The sequence below is a fragment of the Moschus berezovskii genome, chromosome 11, assembly GCF_049115385.1.
Source record: "Moschus berezovskii isolate FMDL1 chromosome 11, NW_MosBer_1.0, whole genome shotgun sequence".
Classification (NCBI taxonomy): Eukaryota; Metazoa; Chordata; class Mammalia; order Artiodactyla; family Moschidae; genus Moschus; species Moschus berezovskii.
In genome coordinates this window covers 81,530,257-81,548,139 of record NC_142470.1, presented here as the reverse complement: position 1 = coordinate 81,548,139, position 17,883 = coordinate 81,530,257, and the positions used below count along the sequence as shown (strand labels likewise).

Below are 17,883 nucleotides of genomic sequence, written 5' to 3'. Positions count from 1 at the left end.
CTTTGGGAGCCTTGACCTACAGCCTCAAGAAGCCCCATATACCAATGTAGATACAAGAAAGACACTTTGAATCTGGCAAGTGATTTTGGGGATAGTCCTTATTTGAGGTCTATAGCTCTGTTCCCCTCACTAGGTGAAAATTGGCTTCTTCACTCCAGTTACAGGCGGTTCAGCTCTAATGTGATGGAGTGGGTTGCCATTTCCTTCTCCAAATATGATGTACACATTCCTGTAGAAACTTCCCTTTGGCAAGGATTGAGCTGAAAGGAGAACAGGGAGAGCTATTGTCCCTTTGCAGAAGGGTGTCTTTCGAGTGGGTGCAGGAGTAGGCCGAGCTGGGAGGGGTTGGTAGGGGGAGGGGAACTGAGGCCAGGCCCTCTACTTTTCAAGGTCACCTGGTCTTAACTGTCCCCATACAGGCCAAGTCATCCTCTGCCTCCATGCTTGACTCATGCTGTCCCAAAACAGTCCAGAATGTTCTTCTAGGCTTACTCTCTGATGGTATCTCAAGCCAAGCTCTAGCTTTTCCTTGCCTGAAGGGAGGAAACACATGGCTGTGCCCACCCATGTTAACTTTGATCTTCTTGGTGCTCCAACAGTCACGGAGGCCGAGGAAGCTCCTCTCATGATGCTGAGCCGCGTCCTGCCTTGTGTTAGGTAACCCTCTCCAGTCCCCAGCTACTGTGTAGATGCCTCGAAGCCAGGGAACCGGCTCTACTTCTTTGATGTCCTAACAGTATCACACCATCTTTGACTCATCTGGGCTTGGTACCTCCTTCTTTCATTCCTCAACTGGTTCACTATGCAATACTGCTGGGTCAGTGGCAAGGGAAGCAGACATGAAGGCTGCAGTCTTTCCCTCCAAAAGGTGCCAGTCTGGTGGAAGAGCCTTCATGACTGCCTGCTTAATTGGTTATTTTCTCTCAGTTTGGAGTGACTTCTAAGGAACTGAGCATGGGGGAGATGATAAGCTATGTATCCGGTGTCTCCTGAGTCCTATCTTTCATTGTGGTTTCAGTCTTTCATTTTGAGTGGAGTCTAAACTTTGGGAACATGCTCATAGCATCAGTTACATATGTAACATTCTGAATTCAAATAAGAGGGAAAAATAGGAGCCCATAAATACAGTTATTCAAAGTTCATGAGGCTCAGACACTGCTGTGCTAAATAGATACTTTTATATGTGGAGGTGACTGTTATATGATGGAAAGTCACTAACAGACAAGACTTTTATTAAACCTTATGACAACAATGTGTTGTTGATATAACCAAGCGTTTTTGCTTCTTCCTGTTTAGGAAATTATACAGTTTTGGCTCTCAAAGGGTGTTGATGGCTTTAGTTTCGATGCTCTTCAATTTCTTCTAGAAGCAAAGCATCTGAGAGATGAGGCCCAAGTGAATAAGACCCAAATCCCGGTAAAGTTTTAAACATATTAATATATATGTATACATGGTTTTAATATATTATAAAATAAGTATATATTTATAAGTATATATACTTAATTTTTTTCTTTTCTGAAAATGTTATCAGAGTATTTTTTTTTTTAGCTTGAGACACCACTTACCAGAGGTGAGTTCTGTTCTGCCCATAAGAAGTGCTTTGAATCATTTTCTATAGGAAACACAGGAGTTTCAAATGCATGCAACTAGATATTTCCTTCTAACTGGCTCCCTCCAGAGTGATCTTTAAAGTTCACTTTCTGAGGGCATGGACAGTGTGGACTCCACCGAGGGCCATAACTTTGTGATTTTTGTCACTCACTGAAGCTCAAGGGAGGTGGCTTCAATTCCCCAGGTGCTTTTGCGTCATTAAAGGACACGTAGGCAGAAGGGAAAGGAAATAACACTTGCTGAGCGTCAGTTGTATGCTACGTGCTCTTTCCATTTAACTCTCTCAACATCTTGTGAGCTTTCATGATCCCCATTTAGCAAATTAAATTATCTGGGTGACACAGATGATAAATGGAATTACCAACCAAGCGTCTGCAACAGAATTTGGGCTTTTTGTGCTTTCATACCAGTAGTTCTCAACCTTTCCCCCTCCCATGTCACACACGAGACAGAGTAATAATCACATGCCACTCTCATTGCTGTAGTTGATCACCATGCTAGAGTCAGTCTGTTTTCAGTGGCCAAGTAGAGAGCAGTCCTAAAATGCATTTCAAAATAACCGATCAGTATATTTATACAAGAGTATGTCAAAATGAATTAATAGTGACACACAGCAATATGGGTCAATCTTAGTGATATAATGTGTAGCAAAAAAACTCTAAATTATGTATAACATGATGCCCTTTTTAGAAAGTGAAATTAAATTCATATGGTTATCAACTTGATCATCTTATCTGAGTAATAAAGGGAAGCTGGCCATTCATGGGCTAATTATGAGACCATGTCATGAACCAAGGTTATGATTAAGCCATTTTTTTTTCGCATGTGATTTCCAGTAGAAAGGAAAAATGAAAGGGGAAAAAAGGTTGTATGTTAGCCAGCTTTCAAAGAGAAGCATTTATACTTGGAGAAGAAATTCCAGAATAACCTTGCTAATTATGTCAGAAGATAGGCATATGCTTCTACTGAAGACAAATGACCAGAACAATGGATTTTGTGTACTACCCAAGAAAAACTGAAAAGACATGTAACTTTCAAAGATATTGGAGATTTCAAAAAACTTCACTTGATCTAGCAAGAGAAAATCAAACTTATAAAAAAGGGGTCCACTGAATGGATGGCAACTCTTGGACTGTCTAGCCTGTCCATGTCCTAACCCAGGACTTATAACCTGAGCTTGTATGAGATATAATCTTTTACTTTGATTCTAGAAGATTATTGTAACCCTTGAAAAGCACAAAATCAGTATCAGGAAAAATTATTGAAACCCCGAGAAAGTATAACTATAAGAATAAAGTACAAAAGTGGTAAAAAAAACAAATTTAAATGCATGGTATTAATAATTTTGTGAGCAGATAAAGTACAAATGTAATAATGTACTCTAATCATTAAGATAATTAATTTTGTTTACCTTTAAAAATGTGGAGCATTTGGGATAATAAAATGTTTAGGAAGAGTTTATTAAATATGTTTGTAATCAATGTTTAGCTGTTTGGTAAAATTTAACTTGTTTACTAGATTTACAGTTAATAAATTAAGCACAAAAATGAAACACTAATAATATTGAGTGTTCTCCGTGAACAAAATCCCTTGAGCGGTGGAAGCCCCACGACCATCTTTAAGTATGTGTGTTTTGGTCTGAGTCCTTTGAAGAGACAGTCCACATGAGGCCGCTATGGGCATTCTACGTGTGACATTATGATAACCATGCTGTCCTGTTTTCAAAGGACACGGTCACGCACTACTCGCAGCTGTACCATGACTTCACCACCACACAGGTGGGAATACACGACATTGTCCGCAGCTTCCGGCAGACCATGAATCAATACAGCAGGGAGCCAGGGAGATACAGGTAACCACAGGCACAGCGTGTGATCTGCACTTTATCCCTCACAATCACGCACTCGCAAGAGGTTCCAGTTATAATTTAACAAACCCTGTAATTCCAGTGCATCATAACTCGGTTATGCTAGGGCCTGGTTAGTCTCTCATGTTGCTTAACTTTGCTGATTTAGTTTCCTCTTTTGTAAAACGATGCTAGTCACAATATGTATTTATAGGAATTTTGTGAAAATTAATTAAAAGATAATATATTATGTAAAGGTTCAGTTCAGTTCAGTCGCTCAGTCGTGTCCGACTCTGTGACCCCATGAATCACAGCACGGCAGGCCTCCCTGTCCATCACCAACTCCCAGAGTTCACTTCCCCTCCATCGAGTCAGTGATGCCATCCAGCCATCTCATTCTCTGTCGTCCCCTTCTCCTCCTGCCCCCAATTCCTCCCAGCATCAGAGTCTTTTCCAGTGAGTCAACTCTTCGCATGAGGTTAGTCTTTATTATTATTTGCCCTGTTAGCGTGCAGATGTTCCAGCTAAGCTGTGAATAGATCACAATGGTTAGGAACACAGCTTTGGAATCAGGTGGGCCTGAGGTGGAGTCCTCAGGCATAATAGCTATGCCACCTTGAGCTGGCATAAGGTTAGTTAACCTAAGTCTCAGTTTTCTCACCAGCTAAAAAGTGGTAACTGACAGCCATATCAGGTTGTTGTGAGATTACATGAGATGTCTGTGAAGCACTTAAAATGATGCCTGGCACATAATCAACACTCAATGAACTCTTGTAGTGTTTATATTGATTACCCAATAGAATCAATGGAAAAAGAATTCAAGAAACTTCTCCTTGAAGTAGGTCCTCTGATAACTGTGCCTGTTGTACAGATGAGGAGACTGAGACTCTGGGCATACAGGTAATGGTCACACAGGCAGTGATCACAGAGATGAGACTGGAACTGAAACACCCCAGCTCCAGATACTGTGTACTTATCCATTCAATGTCATGTCTCAGACAGCTAAACCCAGCATTGATGTGGGTTATTTCAGGCAAATATGTGTTCCCTGAAAAGTATCTGCTTTTCAACAACTGATAGTGCACCCCAATAATAAAGTGAGACTTTACGGGGATTCAAATACAAGGGTAAGTTTTTTGGGTGAGCCCCCCTTACCTTATATGCAGACATATGCTGTATGTTCTAAGTGGAGTGATGAGAACTGCTAAAGAAAAGTCTTCCTGGAAGTTACTGAGTTTCATTTAGATTTAGAAAGAAAAGAACAGTGTTGATTGAGATACAAATGTGTTTCTTTTAGACATGACTTAGTATTAGGCTAGTGTTTCGGGTTAATATGTTGAGAAATTGCCAGGTGACCCAGCGTGCCATTTCTTGTTCGTCTGGCTTGATTCCGCTTCCTTAGTAAGCCCTGGCTGACATGGTTAAATAGTGTGCATTCATTCGCATCCTGTTCATGAGGCACAGCAGCTGCAAAGCGCTTTCCCAGTCTCCTCACAGACTCTGACGGCACTGTACTTCTCACTGTTACAGGTTCATGGGGACTGAAGCCCATGGAGAGAGTGTCACCAAGACCATGGTGTACTATGGGTTGCCTTTTATCCAAGAAGCAGATTTTCCCTTCAACAGTTACCTCAGTAAACTAGACAAGCCTTCTGGCAACAGTGTGTCTGAGGTTATCACATCCTGGATGGAAAACATGCCAGAAGGAAAGTGGCCTAATTGGATGGTAAGTTTTTATGCCCAGCTCAGTATAGGGTGCTGGTGTGCTCACTGCACAGTCACCTCTGAAACAAGCGCACGTGTCTGTAAGTGACCGTCCCCTTCCCCTCAGTTTGTGATGGTCTAGTGAGCTGGGCCCATCCCAGCTCCCGACCAGGTTCTTTTCATTCTTCACTCTTTTCCTTCTGGTTCTCAGATCAGATAATCTCAACTGATCTGTCCCATTTGCCAATTCCTTGGCTAGTTCAAATCTGTCCAGCCCTTCCAGTGAACTTTTCATTTATTGTACTTATCAACTAAAATTTTGATTTGGTTCATTTTCATGATTTCTCTTTATTGATAGTATCTATCTGATAAAGCACTGTTCTCATACTTTTAAGTATAAGATATGGTAATGTAGATACGGTTTACATTTTTGAACACACATATACGAGTGGGGTTAAAGTCGTTATCCACTAAGGCCATACTTCCCTGGTTCTTTGCATGTCTTGTATTCTTTTATTGGTTGTTGAAAACTGGATGTTTCAGTGTAGACATTTTGAAAATCACATTCTCCCCTTCCCCAGTGTTTGTTTCTTCATTGACTTTCATGGATTAATTCTGTAAAAATCTGTGTTATTTGTCATGTGTGGCCACTGAAGTCTCTGCTTGGTCACTAATGATTGTTAAGATTCCTGAGATGCCTTGAACCAGTAAGTCTCCCAGCATTTCCTGAGGGGCATTTCCTTAGTGGAGTCGGGGAGGGAGGGATGCTTTCAACACTCCTGCAGGCAGCTTACAACTTTGCCTTGGTCTCTACTCTCCTCTTGCTAGAGCTTCAGGGTTGGCCAACAGGGAGAGATGAGAGTTTCCCCGGGCACCTGTGCATGTGTGCAGGCTTCTAGATTCCAGGAAAATGTCAGAGCCTTTCAAAGCCCATTATGGTCATCTCATTTACAACTTTTAAGTTTTTCTGGTCAATCTCTGTTTGGCCCAGGTTGGTAACCCCACCTCTGGCAAGTAACCAATTGTTTTTGGCAGATGCCTTCCGGATAAGATGATTTGCATACTCAGCTCTGAGTCAGAGCAGATAAAGAAAAAAATCCATCCTAAAGTGAGCTGCTGAAAAGGTTAAATAGTGACAGTTCTTTAGAGATGGAGCTTTTGATGAACTTTAACTCTATTCTGGTCTTCCAGAGCTTACTAGGCTGTTGGTTTTTACAGTTACTGTTGGTTTTCAAGGCTGTCTTGAATCTGAGGGGAGAGGCATGAGATTAGGGCCAGTTAAAATGACACAAATCTTAACTACTCTTACTGAGACCCAGCTGTTCTTGAATACTCCTTGCATTGCTTGTAAGCCTTTCATTTCCAAGTTCCGAAAAAGTATATTTTTTGCCAGCATTCTCCTTGCTTCCATGTTAGAGATTTTGGTATCCTTACTCCACCATTCCAGAAGTGCCCCTCTATACAAATTTTATGACAGAGTTTTAGCACTTGGTTTTCTCATATGCTGAAAGTCTCAGATATCACTGGCCTGTGAGAGGCCCTGATCTCTGTACACTGCTGATCTTGATTTCAGTTCTGAAAAAGGAAAGTGCTCTAGGTCCAGAAGACTTGAGAAATCACAGAGTTCCTTTCAGATGCTTTTGAGATAATGAAAAGAATGAACAGTGGCAAAGTTTAACCTAATTTTCTGGCCATACAAATAGAAAAATAATGGCCTATAGAAAGGTAACTGTAATATGCCAGCAGATTTGGAAAACTCAGCAGTGGCCACAGGACTGGAAGAGGTCAGTCTTCATTCCAATCCCAAAGAAAGGCAATGCCAAAGAATGCTCAAACTACCGCACAATTGCACTTATCTCACACGCTAGTCAAGTCATGCTCAAAATTCTCCAAGCCAGCCTTCAGCAGTATGTAAACCGTGAACTCCCAGATGTTCAAACAGGTTTTAGAAAAGGCAGAGGCACCAGAGATCAAATTGCCAACATCCGCTGGATCATGGAGAAAGCAAGAGAGTTTCAGAAAAACATCTATTTTTGCTTCATTGACTATGCCAAAGCCTTTGACTGTGTGGATCACAATAAACTGTGGAACATTCTGAAAGAGATGGGAATCCCAGACCACCTGACCTGCCTCTTGAGAAACCTGTATGCAGGTCAGGAAGCAACAGTTAGAACTGGACATGGAACAACAGACTGGTTCCAAATAGGAAAAGGTGTACGCCAAGGTTGTATATTGTCACCTTGCTTATTTAACTTATATGCAGAGTACATCATGAGGAACGCTGGGCTGGAAGAAGCACAAGCTGGAATCAAGATTGCTGGGAGAAATATCAATAACCTCAGATATGCAGATGACACTACCCTTATGGCAGAAAGTGAAGAGGAACTCAAAAGCCTCTTGATGAAAGTAAAAGAGGAGAGTGAAAAGGTTGGCTTGAAGCTCAACATTCAGAAAACAAAGATCATGGCATCTGGACTCATCACTTCATGGGAAATAGATGGAAAAACAGTGGAAACAGTGTCAGACTTTGTTTTTTTGGGCTCCAAAATCACTGCAGATGCTGATTGCAGCCATGAAATTAAAAGACGCTTGCTCCTTGGAAGGAAAGTTATGACCAACCTTGATAGTATATTAAAAAGCAGAGACATTACTTTGCCAACCAAGCTCCGTCTAGTCAAGGCTATGGTTTTTCCTGTGGTCATGTATGGATGTGAGAGTTGGACTGTGAAGAAGGCTATCGCCGAAGAATCGATGCTTTTGAACTGTGGTGTTGGAGAAGACTCTTGAGAGTCCCTTATACTGCAAGGAGATCCAACCAGTCCATCCTAAAGGAGATCAATCCTGGATGTTCATTGGAGGGACTGATGCTAAAGCTGAAACTCCAATACTTTGGCCACCTCATGCGACAAGTTGACTCCCTGGAAAAGACTCTGATGCTGGGAAAGGTTGGGGGCGGGAGAAGAAGGGGACGACCTAGAATGAGATGGCTGGATGGCATCACCGACTCTGTGGACATGGGTTTGAGTGTACTACGGGAGTTGGTGATGGACAGGGAGGCCTGGCGTGCTGTGATTCATGGGGTCGCGGAGAGTCGGACACGACTGAGCGACTGAACTGAACTGAAAGAAAAAAAAAAGCCAAACTTCCTTTTTTTGCTGAATTATAGTGACTGAGTTCCTACTTTTAGACTCAAGTTCAAAGGCTGGTTTTGTGTTATAACCCTGACCTGAATAAATGATGCAGTTGCTCAAAGCTTGTGTCATCATTTGTGAAATGGAGATAATAGTACCCAACAGGACTGCAGTGAAGGGGTAAATAAAATATAATGTAGGTGTGAAAGTACTTGTAGACAGGAAAGTGCCATGCTTGGCTTATGCATGAGATTTGTGGTTTATGGAAAGGTTTGTTAAAACATGTAATTAGAACATTTAACAAAGAAATGGGCCTTCCCTGGTGGCTCAGTTGGTAGAGTCCCCCTGCAAGGCAGGAGACCCGGGTTCCGTCCCTGGGTCCAGAAGATCCCCTTGGAGAAGAAAATGGCAACCCACTTCAGTATTCTTGCCTGGGAAATCCCATGAACAGAGGATCATGGTGGGCTACAGTCTATGGGGTCGCAAGAGTCAGATACAACTTAGTGACTAAACCACCAACAAAGAAATATATTAAATAGAAAACCCCGTAAAATTTTTCTTATAGATTTTTTTTAAAAGTAAAAGTTGATTTAACTTTAAATTTGTTTCGAAAAGTTCAAAAATCTCACACATTTACGGGGACGCATCAGAAGGCTTCTTCTCACCCTTGTCCCTCTACCTGTTCCCTTCTCAGGGGGAAATATATTTCCTTTCCTGTCAGTATTCTCTTACCCAAATGTGTGAAAATATTAATAGGTACTCTCATAAATTACATCTTATTTGCAATACCATCGTGAAGTAAAGGGTTATCATCATCTTGTTGATCACAATTTTACAGCCAAGGAGCAGGGTTAGGGCTCAAATTCATGTTTGCTGATACAAGGTACCCATGGTTAACCATGTTTTTCTGCCTGGTGAACTTTTTGTGAAATGGTAAATCTTCCAGATAACTCTATATAGAGCACTTAAAAAAAAAAAGTATCTGCCTTTCAGACTGGTGGACCAGACAATGTCCGGGTGACTTCTCGTCTGGGAGAGAAATATGTCAACATCATGAACATGCTTGTTTTCACACTGCCTGGAACTCCCATAACTTACTATGGGGAAGAAATAGGAATGAGAAACATTTTAGCCGCAAATCTCAACGAAACCTATGATGTTGTAAGTTAATATAACGTAACCATGCACCACACCGCTTTTTTTTGCCAGATCAAAGAAGTTACTATTTCTCTTCTGCTACCAAAATCATGATTACTTAGCTTTTGTTTCTTACTGTTAAGCAGTGATAATTTTTTAGCTTTCTTGATTGGAGAGCTTGTCAAAAATGCTGCTCCCTGAGCCACACAAGTGAGTTTTTCACATAGAGCCCAGCATCTGCATTTCAAAGATATTTTCAAGCCAACTCTCAGGTGAACTAAGATTTAAGAAGCCCTGTTTTGAGTTTGGAATATTATTCATTGCCCTCTACCTGAAACATGGAGTTAAGAACACCAATTATAGTGCTTGTCTGTATTGCTAGATCTGGCTTGGCCATAGCACAAAGATTCTTCCTTTTATGTTAACAAATGTTATGTACAACCTTAGGCCTGAGTAGTTTAAATTTTCTTTTTGTTTGAGTCTGTGGATTTCACAGTTATGTTGCTGAGCAGATAAATGATCTTGAACCTGTAATTTGTATGGTTAGCTTTAAATTGTGAGATCCAATTTCCCTAATATTTGGTCAAAATGAAACCTTTTCTATTTAAGCCCCTAAATTTTTGTGTGTACTTATGCAATAACCAGGCTAAAAAGGATATAATCTAGGCTTACTTGTACATGGTTGTATACTTGAAGTCGCCATTGCTGTATCATAGTAGAATGAGTCTGTAAATGGCACGTTTTGAAATCCCACATTATTCATTTTTAGGGAAAACCAGCAAAGATTCCAAGCATGTACTGATGTTCGGTTAGTAGTTTATTCACACTCAAGATGGCATTAACTGTTTTCCAATTAAAGTGTAAAGCTGGTTTTAAGTACTGAATGTTAAAGCCTTTTCCTTATGAATGCTAATGAATTTGAGTACTAGCTGAGAAGTTAGGGAATTAAATACTTATTACTAATAAATAATGGCCAAATTACATTTCTTTTAATAACCAGATAACTGTTTTTTTCTTTATGATCTTGACATAGGGTACTCTTTTCTCAAAGTCACCAATGCAGTGGGACAATAGCTCAAATGCTGGTTTTTCTGAAGGCAGTCACACCTGGTTACCCACCAGTTCAGATTACCATACTGTGAATGTTGATGTAAGTATCCATGAAAATTTTATGCTTACTCCAGAAACAGGAAATGAGTTTCTGTTGCTGACAACATACACTCACCTTGAGTTGTCTAAAACCTTAACTGTTTTAAATCAATCATATAGGCTTCTTTTGTAGTTTTCATTTTTAAGGCGTTTGCAAGTCATGTTTTTGTGAAAATACGAAGTGGTGCACAAGCATTATTAGATGGTATACAACTCATCATTGGAATGATTCTGAGGTATGAAATATTAAGGACATTTTATGGAGGTCTTTCAGCAAGCCAGCTATCCTTTCTCATTTCCTGTCTCTCCAAAGGAAGGAAGGAAAGTAGATCAATCAATCTAGGAGAAGATTCTTGAGAGAAAGGCTGTTTACCTAAAGAAACTATAGATGTGAATTATCCCTAGAAATAGCTGCTCTGGAAAAGCATACCCTCTAGCTTTTGCCTTTACTGTTTTCTGTTCTCATGGTGATTGAGTCTGCCAAGTTCAGCAAACAAATTTCTTAAACAGGAATGCATCAATTCCAGCAAAGAGCCAAACACATTTCGTCAGATCAGAAAAATGTGAAATAGTTTCAGGTGTTTTCATGGGAAAACACACTCTAAACTACTTAAATGGAAGAGAAATTATTGGCATCACATGAGGATACAAGTTTTATAGCATCTACTAAGTATCTTGAAAACACTCCCCAGATTATTCTGACATAGAACTTCAAGTAAACCCTCCTGTTCCCACAACTTACGGCTCCAAGCACCGCAGGGATAAATTTGTAGGTAGGTCTGTGAGACACAAAATCTGTATTTTAACATTTGTGTTTTGGATTAAGTGTACTTACTGATTTTCACTATGTCCAAATGTCCAGAATACTCCCATAGGCCAATTTGAATCTGATATGTAAGAAATCTTACGTAAACATGTACACCAGCACAGATGGGAAGGTGTAAGTGCAAATTACAGTAATGGTCAGATCAGTCAAGTCTTTAGAATGATCATGAGTCATGCTTGGGGGGGCTATATCATAATCAAGGTGACCAAGTCTCAGGGAATGCCATTTTAATAAAACACCTCCATAAGAGCCCTAGAATAAGGTGAGAATTTCATTTATATAAGAGAGAAAGTACAATTAAGATTGGAGAAAAACAAGAGCACAGAAATCAGTCTGAAATATTACACAGGAGAAAATAGCACTGACGGGTACAGGTGAGAGCACTGCAGGAATGTTCCTGCACCGCCATCACTGGCTGCCCAAGAATCTGCCTGAGGAGAAGCACCCAGGGCCTGATTGGTGATCAGACTTTCGTTGAATGAGTAGAGTAAAGCCTGAAATATCGTTAAACTTCTACAAGCACAGTAGAAAGAAAAGCAGCAGAAGAAAACCCAGTTCTAGTGATGTCCCTGGGAGGATCCACTGAGGAATGATCTCAGAAATAAGAGCTTTTACTCCTCAATTCATAGAGGCCTTAAAAGGAGGGCAGGCCCCTAGGTTTGATTACAGTTAAGCAGGAAAAGAACCCCCACACCCCCAAAGACAAACCAGACCTACGTCCAATGTGGTTTTTTGCAGTTACTAGAGACAGGCAACTGAAGACAGGCAACATGGAGTATCAAATACAAAAGTAAATGAATTACCAAAAATCACACTACATTTGAGAACAATTAAGACCATGAGAGGCACTAAGAAAACACTGAAGAAAAGCAAAGAAAATAATGACATAAGATTTCATTACTAATAAAATCGCCCCTTCCCTGGTAGGTTATTTTATGTAGTCCCTTAACTCTCTTAAAGAAGTGATTTGATATCTTAGAAATGTAAAAATATTGTCAAAATAAACAATAAAATAGAGATTCTAATTACTGTGCTGGAAAACTGACGAAAGATTTTATCCCAGGATGTACTATAAAAAGGCAAGTTTTTTTTTAAACACAACATGATTGTATTTTAATACACAACCAAAATATAAAACACCATAAATGAAATGATGGCAAATGGATGGCAATAAAATATGGTATTTATTTATAAATGATTAACATCCTCAGTCATAAAAGAGTTGTTAGAACTAGTTACAAAGATACTGATATTCCAAGGGAAATTAAAAAAGGCAAAGAAGTTAACAGTATAGAGAGAACATTTTTGATATATGGAGAATAAATCTAGGAATTCCAACATATAACAAAAGGTGAGTTCTAGAAAAGAACAGAGACAAATAAAGAGAAAACCATAAAAATACACAGAAAGAAATCAAACTCGAAAACAGATTGCCTGAGAAAAGGACTAAAAATTGAACTGGCATCAGCTTTCTCAACTGGATACTAAAACACATTAGAACGTTACCTTCACAGTTGTAATGGACACTTGATTCTAAACCAAGAATCCTATATCCATTTAAATTGGCATTCAAGAGCAAAAATGGAAAAACAAGGACAGAAATTTTACCATGTATAGCCAGTTTCTGGAAGAGAAACTGGGGACTCCAACAAAACCAAAAGGAATCTAAAAGGAAGAGATGATGTATAAAATATAGTGAGGAAAGGAATCAGCAAAATTTAAGGATGAATAATTTTGGACATATAATGTAAAATAAGGTATTCTGGAGTAAAAATGCTAGTGATATATTTCTATATGGGAAGTAGTGGCAGGGAAGGGGTGCGTGTGAGAGAGAGTGAGCACACGTGCGTGGGAGCTAATGCACTTTAGGAGGATGGAGACGGTAAACTCACTCCAGAGTTGAGCTGTCCAGTAACCACCAATCACTGTGATAACTACAATTAAACAGAATTAAAAGTTCAGTTCCTGTCACACAAGCAACATTTCAAGTGCTCAGTAGCTAGTGGCTACCACATTGTACAGCACAAATACAGAGCTTTCAGCACTGCAGGAAGTTATACTCAACAGCACTGCTGTGTTAAGAAAAATGTTTTTAAATGGTCATTACAGTTTTAAGGGTAACCATTAGAAGAACAGACATAAATGATAATTTTCAAAGGATATTAGAAGGAAAAAAAGTACATAAAGCCAAGTGATCCAATAAAAAGCTAAAAGAAAGAAGATAAAACAATAGTGCAATTAAAATAAAAGATGAAATAAGGCTACAGGATTATGTCTAAATACATGGTAATCACAGATATAAATGGCTTAAATTCACCTATTAAAAGATAAAAACTCTTGGATTAGAAAACAAAGACAAAATCTGACATAAGAGACATAGCTAAGACAAAAGGGCCCAGAAAGAGTGCCAGCTGACTATCGTTTTCAAAACAAAAAAAAATGCATATACCTTTTAATTTAGTAATTTCATTCCTAGATATCTCTTCCAGAAGACTCTGGAAATAATTTATATATTTTATCAATAGAAAACCAGTTGAATCAATTACAGTTAATCCATACAAGAGACAAGTATGCAATTTTTAATGCATATTAAAATCATATTCAGTGTGGATTGATATGAGATGACCTCTGACCTACTAAATAATAATAATAATAAAAAGGCTACAGAATGGTAACATGCCACTATTTGTGTAAAGAAGGAAAAAGTATGTTTATCTATGTTTGCGTAGGTACAGAATGTAACATTTCCTATGATACATAAAATGGAAGAATATATACACAGTAAGAGTGTATCTCTGGGAGAGAAAATGGAAAGCTAGGGGAAGAGGTTGAAGAAAACCATTTTATTTTTTATTATTCTGATAGTTGAATTTTATATTGTATGCATGCACTGTCTATTTTAAAAAATAAAGTTACAAAAAGCAGGTGGGGAAATATTTAATAGCAGACAAAATAGAATTCAATATGAAAAGCATTATGAGACAAAGGCAGTTTTCAGGAATTGATAAAAGAACATTCCACTATAAATCATGAATCTATGCATCTAACAATAGCTTCAAAATATATAAAACAAGTACTCTGAGAATTGCAAAGAGAAACTAAGAAATCACAATTACAGAGAGACACTTGAACATACCTCTAGAAAGTGGTAAATCAAGTAGACAAAAGTAACAACACTTACTGGGCACTTTTTATGTAAGTGGCACTGAACGATGCTTTTTCATGCATTATCTAAGGCTATACAAAATGTTAATAGTAAGTTGACAAGTCATATACATATACCATATAAATGTACCATAAATACCTCTGTACCTGATAAACACAGAATAGACTTTTTTTTCAGACATTTATTAAATACCACACATGAGACACCTGCCCCAAATAACCACCACTACTGCTGAAGTCAACATGACTGGCAAGACTATAATGAATGAATGTTATCACTGACTTGGTAACAGCTTATTTGAAGACAAATCTGGCATTATGTATCAAGTATCCATACTCCTTGACACAGTAATTGTCTTTCTGACATTTATGTCATAAATAAATAATGCAAACATGGGGGAAGCATATTAGAAACTCAAATGTCAAAATGAAAGGGGAATGGTTAAGTGTGGTATAACCATTCAACTGGATTATTATTCTGCCATTAAAATGACATTTAATAACAGAAGATGTTTGAAATGTTAAAGGAAAAAAGCAAGAAAAATATAACATTAAATTATGTCTGTTTTATATAGCTATAAAATTTACCTCAATCTTCTTTAATGGACATATATTACTTTTATGGGTTAAAAATAAAGTGGTACAATCTCTTTCACTCTAGACAGCATTTTGCTTTGCATCCCCTTTTGCAATTTTCTGTTCATAACTAGCATCCCCTGAAGTTACACCAACCAATACATTATTCTACAAAAGAGAACAGAGAAACCCCAATTCAACAGAAGTCCTTGGAGTCCATGGCCAGGATGGCTGCTTTTCTACCAGTTAAATGTAGCATAAAGGGATTTATTTAGGCAAGTTAAATATCCATTAGATATGGACATTTAGTGGAGTCAAATCTGACGTCCAGATCAGCTGTGGCCAAAATGTAGCAGAAAACTGTGCACTCTGCAGGGACTCCCAGACAAGGTGAAACCTTGTATTGTAGTTGCTATTAGTCGCTAAATAAACTATTTGGTTCAGTCTCTTAGTCGTGACTGACTCTTTGCTACCTCATGGACTATGCTTCCCTACTTATTCATACTTAAAATTTAGTAGTTATTTTAAGGGACAAAATTGAAGCAAGTTTTTTTGGGAAATAATTCTTGATACTCTGAGAATCAAACATTTATGTTAATAGTCTTTTTTTTTTTTAATAGGTCCAAAAGACTCAGCCCAGATCAGCACTGAAGTTGTATCAAGAATTAAGCCTGCTTCATGCCAATGAGCTGCTCCTCAGCAGGGGGTGGTTTTGCTACTTGAGGAATGACAACCATTCTCTCATGTACACAAGAGAGCTGGATGGGATAAACAGAGTCTTCCTCATGGTTCTGAATTTTGGAGAATCATCACTGCTAAATCTAAAGGAAATGATTTCAAATATTCCCACAAGAGTGAAGATAAGGTTAAGTACCAATTCTGCCTACACTGGCCGTGAAGTTGACACGAATGCTGTTACACTGGCCAGTGGAGAAGGACTCATCCTTGAATACAACACTAGGAATCTCCTTCATCGTCAAACAGCTTTCAAAGATAGATGTTTTGTTTCTAACCGGGCATGCTATTCCAGGGTATTAAACATACTGTACAGCTCGTGTTAGGCACCTCTAAGAAAGAGATGGAGACACTGTCATTCCATTCTAGTCTAAGCATTTGCAGTAACTTCACATATAGCAGCATGCTGCTGGGTAAACTTTATGAGTGGTCATTAATTCTTTTGTTTTTTTTTTTTTGGCTGTGCCATGTGGCATGTAGGATCTTAGTTCTCTGGCCAGGGATCAAACCTGTGCCCCCTGCACTGGGAGCATGGAATCTTAACCACTGGACTTCCAAGGAAGTCCCGAATAGTCATTAATTCTGAGATATTTCTGTAACGAGTGAAACTGCTTTAGGGAAGGTGCTTAAATGTTTTTCACGAATAATAAATGTTTAAAAGAAAATTATCACTTGCAGGAACTTGTAACTTTTTAAAATAACATCAATAAGAGATGATCAGAGCACCTAGGACTCCAGATTATTAGAAAGATCTAATGAATTTTAATGGGAAGCACATTACCTTCTTCCATAAAATGCAGGTATAGAAATTGGAGGATGACTTAATTGCCAGACTGCCTAAAACTTTTCACTAGGAGAAATAGGACCTTGATGTGTAAACTGTTCAAAGAAAATCATAGTAAAACTAAGCTGTTCTGACAGGAGAAAGGGGAGACTTCTGCTGTCAGCAGTCCTTCCCTTACGCCCTTCTCTATGTGCTTCTATGCAGCATGGTTTGAAAATTACTTTCCTGGGTTAAGGGGCATGTGCCTCAGTGAAGACATGGGTATAAGCAAGTGAGCTGTTTAAGAAACCAAATTTGGATGGAGAAGATAATTTTTAAAAAATTATGTACTAACTTAAAAAACTCACTTTTGTGAACATAATTGGAAATATGACTATGAAGGACTTCAGTGTGTTTCCAGTTCCCAATGAAAGCAGCATTTCAGAATTTTAGATATTTCTTAAGATTATCGAAAACACTGGTGCTGTCAAGTCCAAGTTCCTCATACAGGAATTTAATTTGGGCTGTAATCTAAAAGAAATGCATTAAAAAAAAATTAGAAGGCCTTTGTGGTAAAACTCCAGTGTTCCAAGTCTCTCCTTGCCTATCCATCTTCATGTAACTATGATATCAGCAATTTATGGCAAGAGAATTTTTTTATTTGGCACAGAGGTGGAAACTCCCAATGACAGATTCCATTACTTTCTCTGACGGAGCTCATTCATCAGGAACCTTTCCTCTTTACTCACTCAGCGTTTCTCCTCTTCCAAATCTAAGCCACAGACCCAACAGCTGGTGAAGTAGCCTGCACAACCCTGTGAAACCACAGGACATCACTACCTGGGGATCTACCACCTTAGAGGGGCTTGACAACATACCTTTTTGTGAGAATCCTCAATCACATGGTTGCCTCCAGGCTGAATATCTAAAATAATATTGGGGACTTGATAGCCTGAAAGAGTTAACATACGAAACAATTAGAAGGGTTTTGGCTAATTGAGACCCACCCCTTTCACCCCTCTCTTTTTCAAGCACTCTGAAGCTGCTGCTGCTGCTAAGTTGCTTCAGTCGTGTCCGACTGTGTGTGACCCCATAGACGGCAGCCCACCAGGCTCCTCTGTCCCTGGGATTCTCTAGGCAAGAATACTGGAGTGGGTTGCCATTTCCTTCTCCAAAGGATGCATGCATGCTAAGTCGCTTCAGTCATGTCCAACTCTATGCGACCCCATGGACAGCAGCC

General features: G+C 39.0%; 2 protein-coding genes across 4 annotated transcripts in view; one reads left to right on the top strand and one right to left on the bottom strand.

The window, feature by feature from the left end:
• SLC3A1 (solute carrier family 3 member 1) overlaps positions 1–16,206 on the top strand; it is a 61,803-nt gene extending 45,597 nt beyond the window's left edge. Inside the window, exons 6-11 of the mRNA XM_055399587.2 lie at positions 1,297–1,416; positions 3,339–3,463; positions 4,988–5,183; positions 9,286–9,453; positions 10,463–10,579; positions 15,766–16,206. Of these exons, the coding sequence (XP_055255562.1) occupies positions 1,297–1,416; positions 3,339–3,463; positions 4,988–5,183; positions 9,286–9,453; positions 10,463–10,579; positions 15,766–16,206 (1,167 nt within the window). The remainder of the gene's footprint in view (positions 1–1,296; positions 1,417–3,338; positions 3,464–4,987; positions 5,184–9,285; positions 9,454–10,462; positions 10,580–15,765) is intronic.
• Positions 12,504–17,883, bottom strand: part of PREPL (prolyl endopeptidase like) — a 41,691-nt gene continuing 36,311 nt past the window's right edge. Inside the window, exons 14-15 of one of the 3 annotated variants that reach the window (XM_055399584.2) lie at positions 17,522–17,595; positions 12,504–17,174 (exon numbers count right to left, since the gene is read on the bottom strand). In XM_055399584.2, coding sequence (XP_055255559.1) covers positions 17,085–17,174; positions 17,522–17,595 — 164 coding nt within the window. In that variant the 3' untranslated portion in view covers positions 12,504–17,084. The remainder of the gene's footprint in view (positions 17,175–17,521; positions 17,596–17,883) is intronic. The other 2 variants (XM_055399583.2, XM_055399585.2) reach the window with 2 other exon arrangements.